The 20,498-nt window shown below is 29.9% G+C and overlaps 1 protein-coding gene across 1 annotated transcript in view; it reads right to left on the reverse strand.

The window, feature by feature from the left end:
* Window positions 1–1,241: 1,241 nt before the first annotated feature.
* Window positions 1,242–20,498, reverse strand: part of LOC106682511 (uncharacterized transmembrane protein DDB_G0289901) — a 38,340-nt gene continuing 19,083 nt past the window's right edge. The window contains exons 2-4 of the mRNA XM_014423409.2: window positions 5,348–5,528; window positions 2,689–3,803; window positions 1,242–2,603 (exon numbers count right to left, since the gene is read on the reverse strand). Of these exons, the coding sequence (XP_014278895.1) occupies window positions 2,358–2,603; window positions 2,689–3,803; window positions 5,348–5,528 (1,542 nt within the window). The 3' untranslated portion in view covers window positions 1,242–2,357. The remainder of the gene's footprint in view (window positions 2,604–2,688; window positions 3,804–5,347; window positions 5,529–20,498) is intronic.

Raw genomic sequence — 20,498 nt, forward strand, 5'->3', positions numbered from 1 at the left:
ATATACACGTATTAGTTGTTCAGTTACAAACATATCCATATTTTCAAAAATGAGTCAAATTATTTCATCCTTCATGCAGCACTACAGCTCCTACGTAAAAATACTGTCAATTCTGCAAGCGCTTTATTTCAAACATAGACAAATCCACTAGAGCCAGTATAACAGAGTATTTGAACCACATGACTATAGAAAACTTCATAAAATCTTTGATTGAGTGTTTCCTATTTTATTTTAGCCGTTAACGTAAAATACGGTAATTTTTTGATCTTCTGAAAGTATTTGCTAAATGGACCGTGTTGGTAAATACGCCGTTCATAAATCTGATTGTCTTTAATCTACAGATTTTTTTTTTCATAAGTAGTCTAAATATGAGCTCAATAAAGAACCAACTGTTGAAAAATTATCAAAAAAAAAGAAAATAAATCAGATAAAGTCGTTTCAATCTCTCATCTTTAGATCCTCAGATCCTTCAATTAATTGAAGAAAAATGAATAAAACATATGTTGTTGCGAGAATAGTTTATATAAATCATCACCATTAAGATTAATAGCTAAAGATAAATATTATAATATTTGAATAGTATTATTTCAAATACTCGAGTCATCTAGCGGTTCCCAAATTGTTTCATTATGGCACACGATTGGGGCTAAGACATAACGCAGCACTCTTATTGCCCTAAAAACTTGTCTGGGCACCCTTGCCCGGCTAAAAAAATGTCGACACAATTATCCCTATAGCGGTTGAGTATGTCGCAAATACGAAAAAAAACAGTATAATGTAAATGCTGGAATGCACTCTATAATCTCTATTCTAATTTTTTTTCTGTAAATATTTTGATAGTGTTATTAGCTTGGGGAACCGCTGATATTGAAAAATGTCCCAAATAATTTCAAAACTGCTTGAATATGGGCCTTCATTAATAAATTTTAGAGTAATAATCAAACGAAACATAAGCCCTTTTTTCAGATGTGTATTCATAAAATTTAGAAATGAAAGCCGTTATAAATATCAAAAATTTTTGAAATTGGCTCCAAACTATAAAGTGTGCTCACACTTTTTGAGGTGTTTGCGAGCTACCTTTTGGGGAAACACCCCATGTTCTATTTAGAAACATTCCAGCGTCTTTTATCTAAAGGTAGTGTGGAAACGCTCGAGCATGCTGGAGCGCTTACAAACGTTTGTAAGCACATTTACATTACATTTAAAATATGGATGATCGAAAGGACAAGTAGAAAAAGACATCAGCAAAAAATTAATTTATTATAAAACATAGAAATTTCCATATGATATTAAAAATATGAACATCAAGAAAAAAGTACAAAATAATGGTAAAATATTCTTATCACATTTTAAATGTATATATATACAAAAAACAAAAAGAAATTAAAATTAGAACTAAAATGAACTTTTCGGTTCGAAGAAAAATTCACATATGCGAAAATAGACATAACGCATTTTACCCGCTGCTGCCGTGCAGGGAACACATTAAGCAAAAAAAAAAACACTAAAATTAAAAAAAGACAAAATGGTAACTATAAGATTTATTTAAAAGTTAATACTTAATAATTCACCTCAATACATTTCGCCATACAACTATTAACGGAAATAAATAACTGAATAATTTAATACAAAAATAGTTGAACCTCTGGAAGGATATTTACATAAGATGAGTTAGTTTATCTGTGAAATATGAATTATTTGTTAATTGAGATCGGTATTTCGCGAATGGCACAAATAGAATTTATATTAATATAAATTACATTACGTTGGCTGTTGTGATATGGTATGAACATATCATTTTTATGATAAAAATTGATGAAACCTAACTTTATTTTATTTTTTTTGAGCGAGGTAACAGAGCGAGGCATTCTTTTATCACGCAGTTAGTTAAAGTTTTAGTGTATGATAAAACAGATTATTGAATTTTAAAGAAAATAACAATACAAATATGAACATAAATTATTTTAACTTCTATAAAAGGAGGGTGAACAAATTTACTGTTACGCAGCGAATTTCCTAAAAAAAGCATCGATACGATGAAAAACCTTCACTTTCAATTTCACAACCATATATAGTAATAAAAGCAAGATCTTATGCATGAGTAAAATATTTAAAATGAACTGTAAAATAGCGTTCGTTTTTCGAGAAACAGTCGATTATTTCCTTGATTTAACATAGAAATAAAAAAAAATTACATGACAGTTTGACATGACACAAGAAGCCTATATAATACTGAATTAGAAACATATAAAGAATCTATGAGAATGAATAAAAACTAGGATAATTAAATTAAAGTATTAGGCAAATGGAAGAATGGGTAGGAAGTTTAGGTACAGAAGTCGAGTGTTGTCGCCGATCTAAGCCTTGGTCAGTTTGGGCCTGGCAACTTCAGCAGCTGCGGAGTGATCCTTGTGCTGGACGGTGGCATGGAATCCTGTCTCCCAGTCGGCAACGTAGTTCACGGTACGGACGGAACCGTCAGGTTCAACCAGGCTGTATTCTCCGCGGACTACATCTCCGTCACGTTCTTCATACTGGTGCTTCTTGTCTCCGGTGTGTGGGTCATCAACTCCGTATTCGAAGGCGTACCTTGGGTGAATATCCTAATAACAAAGAGATAAAATATTAGTTTTTTTTAATAAGTTTTAAATTTAGAAAATATATTTTAGAATATAATGAAGTACATACAAAATTGTCCAAGTATTCCTGGTGTACGTTCTTTCCTCCGGCTACGGGTGCAGAGACAACTTTGGCTGCGGGTGCAACGTATGTAGATAATGCTGGAGCAGCAGGAGCGTATCGGACAGGGGCAGCAACAGCTACGGCTGGAGCGGCGTGGATAGCAGTGGTTGAGATGGCTGGAGCGGCACTGTAGGTAGCGACGGCTGGGGCTGCTGCGTAACCGGAAGAGTATCCACGAGAAATACCGCTACTTGTAGAATATCCTGAAGAATGTCCGGCACCGGCAGAATAAGCGCCAGATACAATTACGGGAGCAGCCTTATAGGTGGAAACAACAGGTGCAGCGACGGCGGCGACGACTGGTCTAGCTGAGTATGAGCCGGATGAATATCCTCCAGATGAATAACCACCCTGAGAAGAATAGCCTGCCGAAGCTCCAGAAGAATAGGAAGAACCAGCGCTATATGAACCAGAGGAAACTGCTGGGGCAGCGCTATAAGTAGCAACAGCAGGAGCTACATAAGAAGCGACTACAGGAGCAGCAACCTTTGTGATAGTAGGTGCGACATATGGTACTGGTCTTACAGCTATGGCAGGAGTGACAACTGCGGCTGGTGCTTTAGCATATGCGGAATATCCGGAACCCTGAGAATAACCAGCTTGGGAGGAGTAACCGGCCTGGTAACCGGAGCTAAGAGAAGAGGAGTGTACTTGAATTGCTGGAATAGCAGCAGCAACATGGCCTGTGGTAATGGTTGGCACAGCAGCGGCCACATTGATGGTTGACGAGTATTTTGCTGGAGCGGCCTTGTAGTAAGAAGCAATGGAGTTACCAGAAGAATAGCCAGATGATAAGCTACCAGCTGAGTATCCGGCGGATCCAGTTGAAAGGACTGGTGCAGCATAAGTGGCCACTGCAGGAGCTGCATAAGTAGCGGTCACTGCTGGAGTCACGGCATAGCTGGCCACGGCGGGCTTAGCTGCGACATATCCACTCGACGCGGAGTATCCACCACTAGAGTAACCTCCACTGGAATAACCTCCGCTGGAATATCCTCCACTGGAATATCCACCGCTGGAATATCCACTAACAACTGGTGCGGCGTATCCTTTCGATACACCTGGAACAAAGTAATAAAACATTTTTAAGTTTATATTGTTTCTAATAAAATTACTTAACCAACTTCTTGCAGATTAGTTATAATTAATTATAATTGGTTATAACAAATTGACCCAGGTCAAATCTTGTTACAGGAAGGCAATATTTGTGACTTATTTTTTATACTTTGATTTTCCTGTTCTCTCAACTTTGTTTTGGACTTGGATACCTAGTAAGGAAAAATATCTAGCGTAGCATTCTAAGAACATAATATCTGCATAAATTGGTAAAATATCGTCAGTTCTGAACAATTTACGATTATTCCAGGATTCCAGAACTATTAAAAGTCTGAATGAAACAACAATGTCGTGAATATCTGCCGGATCTTATGAGTCCGTTCATGCTGAATCATTCAAGGAATAGTTTTACGAAATATAATGTTAGCAGGCGAAGTGTTTGGATGGAGAAGCCTTCACTTTAGATTGCGCTGGCTATAGCCTTGAGGTTCAATGCAACCTTGGCTAGGACGGTCTTTGAACCAGCTAGCTGCGAAACTCCGCAGAAACAAAGTTGTTAGTAATCTAATAAGAAATATTTCGTACAAACTTTTAACTCTTTTAAAAACTATTTTCTTTTCGTAATTTCTTATTAATATTTAAGTACAATCAATTTGGTTGTGAAATGCCACAAATGACTGGCACCCAAAGTTACAATTACAGAGAATATTATTAGATATTATTTCTGCTACAGTATGCATGTAACGAGGTTAAGTGCCTGCCGGAAACCGTTATCTTCCGATCGATAAAAAGTAAATTTATCATCCTTTATGGGACGGAGCTAATAAACTTCAGGTAGTACATTATGAAAGAACCACAATACAAAAGAATGAACTAATTTATGTTTATCCCTTTATATTTCATGTTTTTCTTATCTATATAAAATACATGAATGTTGCATTCATATTAGTTCAGTCTGAAAATATTCTTAACACTAGTAAGAGATTATCCAATAATATACTTGGTCTTAAATTTTAAGTGTTCTTGTATAGTATCAAACATTGTGTTGAAGTGGATGCCGCTTCTATTATCCCATGAAATCTTTAAATTTGCATCAAATCAATAACATAAAAACACAACGACGTCATCTATAACATATCTTGTTCATTAATTAACGCCATTGACTTCAGTATCTAAAAAAAATAATTAAGCCCCTGCTTTGTGGTATAACGTTTCAAAATACGCTGTAATCGACTAAAAATAAATAAATCCATCCAGTAATGTTCTACAACTATATTGTAATTTTTTTCAGCGATAATCCTTTAAACTCATAACTAAAATATGAACCAATTAGACGTTTCCTATCTCAGCTGATTATGAAGATAAGTTTTTTTATATCAGTATTCCAAAACCTTAAAAATAAAAAAAATAAATTTTCTCCTTACATAAAATCTTGAACGGATGTCCTTTTCACCCCCCTCTTTTTTCTCTCTCTTCTCCTTTTTTTTACTACACCCTGGTATTTATTATTTAAAAATAAATCTACATAAAATATATAATGATCACTCACCGACAGAGTAGGCTGGTTGTGCTGCAGATGAGTATCCTCCAGACGAGTATCCCCCCGATGAGTATCCTCCAGACGCTGCTCCATATCCTCCTCCGTGTCCATAAAGGCAACGAGCATGGTACTCATATTCAGGATCGTGGAAAGCTGAGACTACAGCAGCCAAGAGGCAAACTGCGAGTACCTGCAATATTCGTAAAAAAATATTTATTATGGTGAACAGTAATAATAATAAAAAATGATTTATTGGTATTTTTCTGTTTATTTTTTTGATATACAATTCAAAAATAATTAAAATTTGTTTAAAGTAATTAGACATTCTGAAAAGAAGTAAAAAGTAAGTTGCATAGTAATTGAACTGAGAAAAATGTATTTGAAGTTAATTTCCAGAAAAAAAAAACAAAACAATATTAGTACGCATTACTTCACTTAGTGTATTAAATGGCTCCCACTTTATACAAATATTGTCTTCTAAATATTTTGTTTTCATCTTTAAAACTACCAGTCTTCAAAATGATGCAAATATCGATGAAGAAACTGAATTATCTATTTTAATTTTGAAGTATATAAACAGCTTATTTTTTGACAACATTTAAGAATTTACAATGAACAATTTTTACTTATACAGAACTAAATTTTATTTTCAGTTTTTCCACGAACTTCTGATTTGTTTGTTTGAATATAGGTTTATTTAATAATTTATACTATTCTTTTTATATCTATTTATTTTTGCATTTTTACCAAAAGTATTTTTTTTGTTAAAATAGCCTATACAATATCCCAATTACTGTTTGTGGATAATTGAAGAGAAAATACAGATTTGATATTTAAAAAATTTATAGGATTAACAAACCTAAGTTGCACCTGTGAGTTATGGGGGCGTTTTCGTACATCTTAATGTGCCTTTCAGAAGGTTAATTGAAGCTAATCAGTTTCATTCTTAATTAACGTTTATGGTAATCAACAGAGGGAAAGAAGTAGAAAAATATAAATAGAAAAATTAGAGAACAAAAATAACAACGTTAAATGACAAATAAATGAAGGTTTTTTTTTTCTAATTTTACGGTTTAAAATTGCATTATATAGTTGTTTTTTGTATATTCTGTGACCATAGCTTAGAAGCAGACCAATGTGCTGACCAAGTGATAAATTAAATAGTTGTTTATTGTCCAGTTTTATCAATTTAATTTTCGGTGTTAATATAATAATAATAATAAAAACTTTCTTTTTTAAAAAAAACCTCAACCTTCTTGAATAGAAATTGCGGTCAAGATAATTCAGGACTGATTTGTGGCTCGAAGCCTCTAAAAAACTGGTTGATAGCTCCTGCTACTGGAATTGATGAAAAAAAAAAATCAGAAAGTTGTAAGTGGACAGTGTTAAATTGGGGTATTAATAATGAGGCATCGAAAAGCTGTTGAAAATTTATGGAGAACTTAGTGGTTGTTCAGACTCATTTTGAATTCTATGGAAACTGTAAATCCGCTATCTAATCTAGTATTCTTCCTAAGACCATAAAACTTAAAAATACTTCGTTGGTAGGTTTAAAAGGCGTGGGTAAAAGAAGTTCCAATGATATTTTTTATATAGTCTCTTAACCTGCTTGAAAATCATAAAATACGATTTTTATGCTATCTAAAAAAAAAAAAAAAAACCTTTATTCTCATATCACCAAACATGCAGTAAAATGGCTATATAATTTTTTTGTCCAGATTTTCCTGGTATTTCTAAGATGATTTTTTTATTTTTTACTATGGAGGGTGAAAAACTCACTTTTATTATTTTTTTTTTACTGATACACAACGTTTCACAGTCATAAGTGATGATGTATAACGAAAATTTTAACTGTTTAATAACATTTATTGGTATTATGGAGAAAATGTTACTACATAAATTATAACCCTATAAGCCTGTACTAAAAATATTTAAAAGTTTTAAAATAAGTCGTGGTAGTGTCAAATTTGGGTCAAAAACAAATCAATTACAAAACACCAACAAGAGGGATTTTTAACTAATGTATGTCTAAAAACTCAGGTACTTATGTTAAGGTTTGAAAACTTAAGAAAAAATAGTCTCAAAATTAATTATTCAAAAATGCAATTTAAATTATCTAAAATGACAAATTAACGTTGTATTTTATAACTTCTTATTACATTAAACTAGCACTTGAACAATTTTGTATACGATTCAATGATAATATTGGAATTGATTTTTATGTTTACATGCTAAGATCAATAATAAACAAAATTTAGACCCAGACATTATCTGGATATAACATATGTATAACAAAACCCTTATACACGTTATTCTATTAAAGATTTCTTGAAAGATATTCAGATAATCCATTGTTTCTAATCATTCAAATTAATATTGACAGAGAATGTCTCTCCCTACTTATTGAACAATAGATGATTTGGATACGTGATTCAAAGACTTCCCAAAACAACGATTCGAAAACTTTCAAGTCTGATTCGGTGTACATTAAAACAATTGAACTTGAGAAAATAATCAGAAAACATAACAAATCGACTATTGCCATTATTTTAACAATGAAATTATAATATAAAATGTGATTAACATCTTTGCTTGATGCGTTAGGCAGATTGTAAATTTTTGTATATAATTTATTTTATTTAGTTTAATTATATTCATTTCATTTATTTATTTTTCTTCTTATATAGGTATTGAGATTTTAATTATTTTTATATTTATATTTTTTTATTTTATTTTTTTTATTTATTTCTTTTATATTTCTTTAATTTTTTTATATTTGTTGTATGAAAGTGTACACACATTACTACTACCCATTGCCCAAATTTGTGGCAGATTTTAATATTATCGAAGTTTTCAATTTCTAAAAAAAAATTGTAAATTTAAATAAAATAATTTATATAATTGTTTATAATATACTGAAAAGCGTTCCAGGAAATGTAACGCTTATAAAGGTTTTATAAAGATAAAGAATGGATATAATTTAAAACCTATAAATTGTTTCCCATGTTGAAGATTCAAGATACTGATTGTAATATAAGATGAGCCTATAATCCGTGGTTCTTGACCTCTATTCCGTTTGATAAGGTGTTGGTATAGCTTTTGCTTCTTTTATTTGGCTTTTGAGCTTCCTCAGTGGGTGGACCGGTTAGAGGTTGCAACCAGGTGAGTCGTATTTTTAAGAGTAATTTTTTTTTCCCTCAACATATTATCCAGTAACTTCAACATTTATGAGGCTAAAAAGTCGTTATAAAACTTCATTTTATTACATTAAAAAAAAATTAAAGCACTGTTTTAACGAAAGTATTTTCCTTTCTTACACTGACTGATTTTAGTGTTTTTAAACTAACAATTTCTTTTCTTTTCTTTTTTTTTTTTAGAAATGTATTTTACTTTTATAACATAAGAAAATACTATAGATACTTTCTCTAACTTAAACTCGGTGACAGATCAAATCGTCGGTTACACAATTTCTAATCGATATAATCGCTAATAAGGGAAACGCTCATGATCCTATTGGCTGCTAATAAAGGAAGAAATCAACTTTCAAAGAAGAACGAATGAAAAACCTGAACTACAACAAGGGCAAGAAAAGGAATCAGAAATATGTGATTGACGTAACAAGTGCACTACAGGCCAAGTTGAGAGAAAGCAACATTTTGTTATTGGTCATGTCGGGAATATAATATTCTTCGGGCCTGTGCTATTGGTTCGAATTGTTTACTTGTTTTACTATATGGTAAGTTCCTGTAATAATATCAACTGTAGTGATAGGTTAGTAGTAAGTTTATAAAAATTATAAGTAGTTGCTAAATTTATTTGTCGACTTAATTAATGTTATGTTTTAATTAATTTTAATATTACTTACTGTTCACATCCTTCTTTATTATTTTATAATACGAACTATTCTATTAATTTTGAAACCTATTTTCAGACATTTAGTACATGAAAGTATTAAAGGGTCCTAAAGGGTATTAAAGCACCTTTTTTTGGAAAATACCGTTTGTAATTTATTCTGATAAATAAATTTAATTCAAAGTAGACATTATTTGGCATTTTTATCTTTAAGGCTACCTTTCACAGAGTATAATAATCATAATAAAACCACTTTACGTATGAATAGAACCAGATTACATTATGAGAGCATATGTTGAATTTAAATTCATACAAGCTCGGCTATGTATTCCTAAGCTATTTTAAATTCAAAAATTCTCCTCAAAGACGTCGCCAGCAACGATCTGAAAAATATTTACCCCGAGGTATGAATGATTCAGAGCATGAGTGGTCTCGGTTATTTCTTCGCAAATGAGACCCTCTCAGATGTAAATTTCGTGCATTCAAGAGACTGGAGTGTTATGCGCCCGTGGATCACTTATATAAATAGCTCACATTGTCAAGATATTCGTGAGTAGATTAGCTGATTGTAAATAGTCTCATATTTCTCTTCTGTTTTAATTGCCAGTGATTTACTTACTAATTTCCTTGACCTTCCGTTTATAAAATTTTTAATACAGTTCACACCGATGAAAATATAAATCAAACAATATATACAACTTTTTGAACATCTTCGAAAACTTTAGATAAACTTCTTTTAGCATTTAAACTACGCAATAACACAGTAGTCCCACCGACTCAAAAAGGAACTTCTTGGCCGATGTTGCGTAAGAATCGTTAAGTAAGAAGGCGGAAAATAATCATCCGAAATTCAGAGTTACCTCCCTTGCAGAAGATTCATCTTTGTGCTTGCCTCCTAGCAATTAATGTAGCATGTTGAATTCAAAATGTTTTCCGTAACCGGGCCGTAATATTTTGACAAGACAGGGATAATTTTTTAGAAAATCAGGTTATATGTATTTACGATTTCACGTAAGACGTTACACCACTGCAATTTGCAACTTTCGTTTTCATTAAATTTTCATACACAGCCGGATTTGCTTCTCATTCGCCTTGCGGGTAAAGTGGAAACAGAAAGTTTGAAATATTTATTAAGAGTAAGTGAAAGATATGAAAACATCAATAGAGTCAAAATTTGAATCTCAAAATATATTCACTCAATTTATTAAAGTGGTTTTTAATCTTTATATTACAGATGAATTCCTATTGTTAGAACATTATATAATTAGAAATGACATTTAATTTATGGTCGACCAAACTCAATGTTATACGTAATAGTACACATCATGGAAGTTTAGTTTAAAATTTTATGATTTAAGTTTAATTATATACATAAAGTGGCATAGCAATCCTGCTTACATCCGTATTTATTGAAGCTCGAGGTGAAATTTTGGTTGGGTCTCTCTCGTTTTATTCTGAGGAGAAGGAAATATGTTACCAAAAATCACCCAATTTTTCCTTCTTCCTCATTTCCTTTTATAATTATTGATATTGAAATAACTTTTCCGAATTCTCTGAAGTATTTCTAGAGCGAAAAAATGAAGCCAGAAGAAAAAGGGGTTCCTTAAGATTCAGTACCAGGGTCGAGTTGCCACCTTTTCCTCTCCGTTCTTACGCTCCTCTGCACCCAAATACACACACAGACTAATGCATTGCACACGAACATATTTTAATATCAATCTATTTTTGTTAATGGCACATCAATTATTTATTTATTTTTTTTTTTTGAAAAAAGAAGCAACGCAGAATAAACACAAATTTTCAATTTTTTCTTTTCGGAATTAATGTTAGAAATTTCAGTAAATTAATACATTTTATGATTATTATATAATTACGTTTTTACCATAATTATAATTATATAAAGCCACGTCACCGGTATTAGACTGTTAGCTTCCAAAGAGATTTAAGAAACATTGTTTTATAATTTCTTTACCTTGAGGTATCATTTTAAGTTTTAGAGAATTAAGAAAGTTTAAATTTCAACAGTGATATTATTTTAATTACTCCATCCTCTTCAACTAAGCAATAACATCATAAAATATGTTTATATGCTTTATATAGAAGTTTTTTACCAACCACACTTAAAAAAAAGGCATCATCATAAATGATTTATTTGTAATAATGAACCAAATGTAAAGTAATAAAACAATATTAATATTTTATGATTTATGTATGAATAAATCTGATATAATACAATGACTCTTTAACTGTTGTTTATTTTAGCAAGCCTATTGGAATCTGGTTTTTACGCTTTATATGGTTTCCCGGAAGGAGAAAACTTAGGGTCGTATCAGACTGGTTCTGTCTTGTGTCAGTAGAGCAGCTAAACACGTTCCGGCACTAACAAAGGCATAAGAAGGATTTAGATGGAGCTAGCGTTTTCTGCAACTCATAAATAGTGTGGGGAAAAAAAAGATTCATTCCTCCTAACTGCTTATATCTGTATTGTTAAGATTGCTTTATAAAATTTTACTTCACATTATGATAAAATTAATAAGTTATTTTACGACCTATTATGAATGTTACCTCCAACATCAACATGGGTCTAAGAATTAAAAGAATTATACAATTCTACAGAATACTTAGATAGAAGACTTATCGACCTGTAAGTTAAGGTCCAAGAGTTACTAGAAGACAATTCCTCGAATTTTTATCACTTTTTCAAATTTGTATGCTTTATATCGTTTATGGGAATATTACTTTATCTTATATATGACCTCGCCTTTCTGACCTCTACACCTCCTTCCCTCTGTAGACTGTAGCGCTAGAAATATTTATTAATAACTTCACCCAGATATAAATTTATTCCGCATTTGGTCAGGTATGCTTTCTTTCTTTTTAAAAAATTTAAATTCTGTCTATGTGTCAATCTTCTATTTCTCCAAACGAATAACTGGTTCGGTCATTTAAAAAAAAACACTTAATTAGAATGTTACGAAAAATTATTCCGTTCGCATGAAAATTAATTTTCAATGACTTGTTCCAGTTGTTCAGTAGTTTGCGATTTGATTTATAAAAAGTAAGGCTCCAGAACAACTAAAATTTTAATATTTCTTACTTTTTCAATTTGTGACGTACTGAATTTTTAATGAATAAACGAAACATGTTTTTTGTAATTAGCATTGTTTAAAGTTCAAAGATTTAATTAGTTATTTTTATAAAAAATAAGAAAAAGGTCTTAAAAATTTTAAAAACATTATCATTAAAACGAGCAATGGATAATAGACAGTGTTTAATCATTATTTGGGTGCCTATTATCGGCACACTTCCCTATCAATGTTCTGATGCCTAATTCTGGTGCAAACAATTATGTCAGGTTTATCTTGTTAAACATTTATAATGGTTTAAATAAAAAAAAATGAGAAACTCTGTCATAAAACTAGGAAATTAGAAAACTGAAAATTTTCACAATTTTAAATCGTATGTTAATTACAATACCTACCTTTAAACCAGGAGTGATTAACCATAATTCATTTTCACTTTCCACACCGTTACTTTAAAAATATAAATTCCCAAAATACTCTTTAAGATAAGTTTCTTAAGGAAGAATTAATGAATTCTTTAAGATAAGAAATAAGTCCTAAAGAACCTGATTAATTTAAAAAATTTCTATTCAAAACTAAAATCTGATACTAAGTGTGTAGGACCGCGTGCCTCAGATCTAAAGTAAATTAGTTTTTAGAGAAGTTTGGTCAATCTAAAACAAGATTGATAAGAAAACAACGAATCAAATAACGTAGTACTAAATATGTTTGTTAAGGTCTCTATTACCGTGAATCTATTCTATGTAGCTTTTGAAATTACATTCAGCCTGAATGAAATCACATTTACTAATTTTTATTATTTATAAAGAAAAATATTTATGTATACTAATCATAGCTGAATTTTTGAAATTTATTTTAAGACATTAGTTTGTTGTTACGTAGACATATTGTCGTGAATGTTGTTACTTCACATGATTCGTGAACTGTACTTCTTTTAAGCTTGCCCCTCCAAACCCCATTAACCAACAACACCAGTTGACCCAACTCCGCTAAGCGAACAACTGCCGTCCATCTTGAGAGCCCTGCACAAGAATTATGATAGCTGAGGCAGTGGGAAAGCAGTATCGGCCGCCCAAGAACCTGGCGTAGCAGGAGACTTATTAGAAGAGATGATTGAGGATGGCAATAACCGTCAATGTTTACCGACGGCCTCCTCTCTAAGGGAATTCTCCATCCACCATCCTCAGCCAATTAACAGTCTTACATTAATATGGGCAATTACAATTTCGCAACACCTGAAGCACGGTCCTTGAACTGATTTTCTAACGTTCCATATCGTGCAGGAATCTGGTTTTTAATTGATAAGACAGTTTGAGATGACGAAAAAAAAAAGAAAAAGTGAATATTTATAGATGTGTCATTAGGGTGTCCTGATCTGGTCGTAACAGAAATATGTGTTTCACTAATTATGAATTTTATTCACACAAAGTTGTTGTTATCGATTGCTTCATCGGCTTCTTGTCTGTTATGTCGTATGGGGCTGAGTTGTTGTGACAGTGTAGTCTGCGAATTTGTTTTTTATACCTCAACCTGTTGTCCATTGGGTAGGTGTAAACGAAACAAACATAACATTTGGCTTTTACTTAATTAAAAAAAAATGAAAGTTCAGTAAAAGATTGAATTGTGGATAAGGCATGATTTGTTCTATACACATAAGTAAACTATATTTACCCAATAAACTCAGAAATAGCAAAGTCGTTTGTTGTAATATGAGTAGATAGAGTAATATAAGAAAGTTTTAATATATAGAAAAATGAAGTTTTATTACCTTGAATTGTACATTCCTAGATTTTTAAAATAATGTTAAATTTACCTACATTGAAACAATTTACCTTCATCACTCGATTCCCAAGTTTTCGTTAACTTATATTTAATTAATGTAAATATTTGTTTAATAAACATAAATACGAATGAATCCTATTTTAAAATGTTCTTACTATAAAATTCAACAATTTGTAGTAATAATATTAAAATTGATTACTTTATTTATAATTTTATTTTTCTGTGAAATTCTGTTAATTCTTATTAATTAAAAATAATTCTTGATTAATTAAATATAATCACAGTTTTTATTTGATCAGTTCAGAAATTTGTGGGAAAAACTGGTGCTCTAAGACAATTTTTAAGTAAAAGCATTAATGAATAAGATTTTAGAAAATATTGTATGTAGAGACTATGTCGATTTTGAGTTTTTACTTTCCTACCGCTACAATGTAAAGAATATATTATAAATAGGGTTAATTTGTTGATTTGAGTTGTTGACTTTAGACGAATCTATCCTTTATTCCAGCTGGACATAATATCTATATTTGATAGACTCACAAGATATTTCCATTTTAAATTTGACCATACATTTTTATTTTTTAATTATACCTCGCCCAAAAATCCTTTTAATTTTTCTTTTTTACTTAATGAAAGAAAAGTGCAACTATCCCTTTATGTTTGTTTGATCAACTTGTCGTTATACACTGGATTATAATTATTTTACAATTATATTACAGAATTTTACTTTAACGTTACAGAATTTTTATTATATATTTTCTGGTGTTCCATAATTCTAAACTCACATGTCCCTTATACCTTTGTAGTTTATTGAAAGCAAGTAGAATAGCTTAGAGTAAAGTAGACTTCCAATCATTAAACAAATTGGACTGCTGAATACATGTTGGTTAATGTATTTACTTATTTCGTATCCATGTGAATCTAATAACTAATTAATAAGATCTTGAAAAAAAAAATTGTTTTGTATCAAATTGAAGATACAAAAATTTATATAAAAAAAGTGAAATTTTCAAAGCCGCAAGTTATTCTACAGAATCGACACCGTTACTAGACAATATTAAAGAACCATTTATTACCGAACAATCAATATTGTTCTCCTGAGGATTCGAAAAATTAAATAAGAGCTGTGATCCATTTTCTTTTATCTTGACAAGAAGTTTGATCTCTTGTAGCCATTGTCTTAGACGCTCATTTATATAGCACTTTTATCGGGTATCCAAAGGTTAGTCACTTCAGCTGATTATTGTTTTCCGAATGATGCAACTGTAACATGCAACAGGATGTAGTCCTTTTTTTATCATGAGCCAGATGTTTTCCGTCTTTTGTTGAAAGAACTGTGGGTTGTTGACATTATACACTGGAATAGATATTGAGGAGAATGGTCTAGTTAAAAAACATTTTTATAAATACATCATCTTTCTTCGAATATAGTTCGTTTTTTTCAGGGATTTTATCTCGTGAAGTAAAGGATCAACCTATATTTGACAGTCGACTTTTAGTCCGTTCGGTATTGGTTTATAATCGCTCCATCAAAGAAAATTTGAGTTGGGTCGAGTGTTTGTAAGATACATATTTTTACTATCACAAATGTGTTAGTAAATAATATCGATCAAGAATGATAACAATTTATGGAGGGCGATTAGAGTGTTATAATTCAGAAAAGTTGGCTTTGTTTTTATAGGCTGTAGAATATTTTGAAATATATAAGTTTCTTCTAAAGAAAAAAATAATTGTCTTTCAGAGTAGATTAAAGAACTTTATAAGGAGTACGGTCCAGTAGTGACAAAAATGTTCAAAATTTTCTTTAGTTTGTAAAATATTTCAGATATTTTCTAACTTATACACTTGTTACTGCCTCTATCAGGTAAATATGAATATAAAGTGAATACGTTTTTCTAATGCTATATTATAGAATGAAAACGTAGCTTACACAATGTCAAAACAGAAGAATATCTGACATAAATAGAATTAAGTTTTGAATTTTCAACACAACAAGTACAAAACACTTTTTAAAAAACTACAAAACTTTGAAAAATAAAGTATTTACTTTATACAACTTTTTGCTTTTCAGAGATGGCTCTCAAGGCGATGATATAATGAATGAGGTATTAAATGAAAGAAAATTTCACGGAGAAGTAACAAACCCCAATTTCGTTTTTTAAATTCTTACTAGAACTACGTCATGAAGAAATGTGGGAGATTTCAGAACTCTGGTTTGATTTCAGAACTCTTGTCCATGTAGGTCAGTTCAAATTGACTTAATTAAAATTAACTTAAATGAGTTAACGTTTCACCGTCAATATTGAAACTTTTTCCTGTTGGCGATTACCAATGACTTATTGAATGAACAGGTATTAACTTCCTTAAGTAATGTACTGAAGTATCATTATCAATAAATATTTTGAATATTATTTTATAAAGTTTTCCTGTATAATTTTATCCAACTAGCGTAGTCACAAATAGTGTAAATAAAGTGTTAACGTATATACTACAATCTATCCGTCTGCAGGTGGGTGACGACTGTTTCAGGGGACGGTTCAGCCTATTTTCACATTATTTAACTAGCTGACGTAATTATTCAAAATAAAGTACACCTCAAAATATTGAAAATTATTATATCAAATATGTTTAGACTGTCCGTCTATGCTTATGTAACAATTGAACATTCTACTAATTAATTGGTTTTGTGGCTCAAATTACACACTGATATTCCAAATATAATTTAAAACAACATGAGCTCAAAATATTGAAAAAATACCGAACTAAATATGTTTAGTATCTCCGTTTTAAAATATATAAAGCTTTTTTGAGCGAACGGATCAACCGACTAACAATTTTCATATATTTTATTATTCAGCGAGATCACGTAAATGTTTTGAAACGACCTTGAACTTATGATAACGAAACATTATTGATCCGAATGTATTTAGTTTGTACATTAATATGCATATATCAATTGTTTAGAGCTTAGCTTGATGGCACAAATTACTCTGTAGTATCCCATGAATATTTTGAAACTATTAGAGCCCATAATTGGGAGATTTTTTAAAATTTTAATTATAATTTAATACTCCCCACTTTTTGTTAGTTCTTAGGGAACATCCCAGGCCATGTGCTTTAAAGTTCTAAACTTAAACTTATTTGAAATAACGCACAGATTAAATAACCTAATTCGAATTAATTACATACAAAAAGGAAAAGTACCTTTAAATACGAAAATTCTTCCAGGGGTAAACTGGTTAGTTTTAATTTTAATTTATTATTTTCATTTCGATGTACCTCCATACTCTGATTCCATAATACATTTATTATTAATATTAAACAATAGTTTTAAAATAGTGTGGTGTTAATTATCTTTGTATACCTCTCTTTATATACCTAATTTAAATATGTTTGTTTCTTTCTCAAGATCTATTAGATTTTTGAAATTGATATCATAGTTCTATTTTCATTTTCTCTCTCGTATTTTACTCTCGAAATGTTTTTCAAAATAGAGGTTTTTCAAAATATTCGAGTAAATACTATAATAATCTTAATATCTTGATTCATATAATTAATAATTTTTTGAATTTCTCAATCAATTGCAAAAAAATGCAAAAATTGCATTCCATTTATAAATACATAAATTATAGTTGACACATAGAACAATTCTATTTAGTATTTTGTGGATTTATGTAGTTTTTGTTACTGGGGTACGTTTCAAAAAATTTAATAGGGTTCCCATTTTATTTTCATCTACAGTTCTGTATTCTTTTATGTACCTAATAGATTATTATTATTTGAGGATGTAAATTTTCCGACAGATGGCGACGCGAGTAGAGAGGATATCGGCTGCGTTCACTGACCGGGAATCGAAAGCTTACTTTCAGAACCAGACTGTGATAGAAGTTGCTATGTAGGGAGGGGACTGTTAAATGTTTACTCGATGATAGTGTTAATGGATATTCCCACGATCGGAGCTTGTTAGGGAAAGATCAAATTTACATATAAACTTAATGGTTCAACTCATGGGACTCTTTTGAAAATAGGTTTGGTGGATAGGCATTATTTTGCGGTCATGTCACTTGTTTGTTTTTAAATCCACCTAATAATTTCAAAATAATGTTAGAAGAGGACATAAATTAATATCGCAGTCAATGAGGGAAATATTTAAAACATACACAACGAAAACTATTGTGATTGTTTTGTGAGAAATTAAAAAGCAATTAAAATAATTAAAAATTCAGTTACTAAATGGAAGTTTTCAATAAACTTTTATTTTTTTAATTTATATATTGAATATATATTGAATTAATTAATATATTGAATTATCTATTGAATTATCTCAATATATTGAATTATCTCAATATATTGAATTATCTTATGAGTTTTTTTCTTGTCTATTAAGAAATCCTTCTATAATTTTTAATTTAATCTCCTAATGATGATTAAATTATTTAATAAATAAATGTAATTTTAATTGTATTAAGTTTTTATGAACATTTTAGGGGTTCAGTGTTTGCTTAACTTATTATTTTGCTGCAATAATTATCTTGAACAAGTAATAACTAGAAAATTAAGTAACAAAATTATGTTTGTGTCTTAAAATTAGCTCCGACGACTGTAAATTAAAATTGTCTTTAAACGAATTCTGTAATCTTCAAGTTTTAATTTTATATCTTTGTATTTACCTTAAATAAATTGTTTTAGAAATTATATCATTTATTTATTGTTTTTAACCTTTTTACTTCTTTACCAGACAATGAAAAAATATTATTGTAGGGATATGGCACCAAAATGATTTCTAAATCGTTAAAGCTCGTCACTTTAAGATTTCATACTGCTTTGGCTAGCAGTGATATATTATTTAATTATTCAAATAATGCATATTTTGCAGTATTTTAAGTTAGTCTCCAAATTTTGAATAACTAACATTCTAAATTTTAAATTTTCTACTTTCGTATTTTTTTTATTAATTATATTTATTTTATTAATTAGAACTTATGAATGAAAAGATTTTAGACTAACTTTAATCTGTTGTTCGCCAGTAGATTTGTATGAAAAAAAATATAAATAAAACTTGTTTAGTTAGAAAATTTGAAAATTGTATCTTTCTCTGTGATTTACTAGAAAATTGTAGTGATGATTTTTATAAACATTAAGCCGAATGTTATTTTTTCACTTTCAAAACAAGCATTGAAGAATGATATGCCACAGTATTTTTTAACTAAACTAAAATAATTAAAATTGTGGTTCTTTGAAGAAAAAATATATATATAAATCACTTATGGAGGTTACTAAATTTGTTAAAATTATTAACTTTTATAAATAACCATATTTTTAATGTAAACCGTTGGCTATTCTATTTTTGCTACTAACGGTTAAAGAACAGAACTTGTATTGCTTTAAATTATTATTACTAATCTAAAAAATAATATTTATATTCTATAGTTATTTTTTCATCACGTCTGAGTGATCAAAATTTTGTTTTTTTTAATTGGATCTTTAACGATAAAATATTTTTAAAAAATTCTAAGATCACAAAACAGCTAACAGACTTTTAAATAATTTCCTGCATATTAAATTTTTATATTATTATTATTTGGTCCATAAATATGTCACAACATTTTTTGTTTGTTTGTTAAGCGCTGTTGCACAAGTAATTTCAACATCATTGTTTGTTCTAGAAGTAAAACATCGATCGAAGTGGTGTTTTAATACTCTTGTTTTGTTTATTATAAGATACCGATGTTGTCAATTTCTGTTACGCCTTTTTTAGAAATGAGTTAGCCAAATTTGGTTAAGAGAATCCAGCACTCAACCGACCAGTTCTCGATTTGGCAAACTAGGGAACGTAAGAATGTCCAGAGACTATATCTGATTTGATCGTATCTTTATTGTCGAAATAACCATAGAAAAATTAATTTCATATTATTAAGAAATAATTGTTGTTATGTTTTTTAAAGAAAATGTTTCTCAAATAGTTCCAGCGAGTCTTTCCTATTAAAAATAATTTTATTTATTTATTATTTCCAGGAGACTATAATTTATTATTCCAATCATCAAAGAAATCTATATAATTAAAAAAAAAGTAATTGTTTAAATAAAATTTTATATGGGGAACTTTTCTCTCAATAATTAAAAATATACTTCAAACTGTTTAAACAGTGTTAAACGGTGGTACTCAAGGAGTTAGTCAAATCCAAAACCAGTACCAATACCTCTAAAATTAAAATACTTTATTATATATAGTTCAGTCAAACGTTTGAAAAATTTTTAATTTTGTTTCCTTTAACAAATAGTTGAAACAATTCCTCTGGTGACAGGATTATAGACTTCTAATTTAGTGGTTTTCTATTATTATTCAGTTATGCGGTTTGAGGATTTTCGTGTATAAATTTTAAACTTTTCTTCTCCCTTTAGATTATTATTAATGCTTTGAAAAGGAGCTACTGGAAAATAGT

This window comes from Halyomorpha halys, unplaced genomic scaffold, assembly GCF_000696795.3.
Source record: "Halyomorpha halys isolate HHAL.00 unplaced genomic scaffold, Hhal_1.1 Scaffold421.1, whole genome shotgun sequence".
Lineage (NCBI taxonomy): Eukaryota > Metazoa > Arthropoda > Insecta > Hemiptera > Pentatomidae > Halyomorpha > Halyomorpha halys.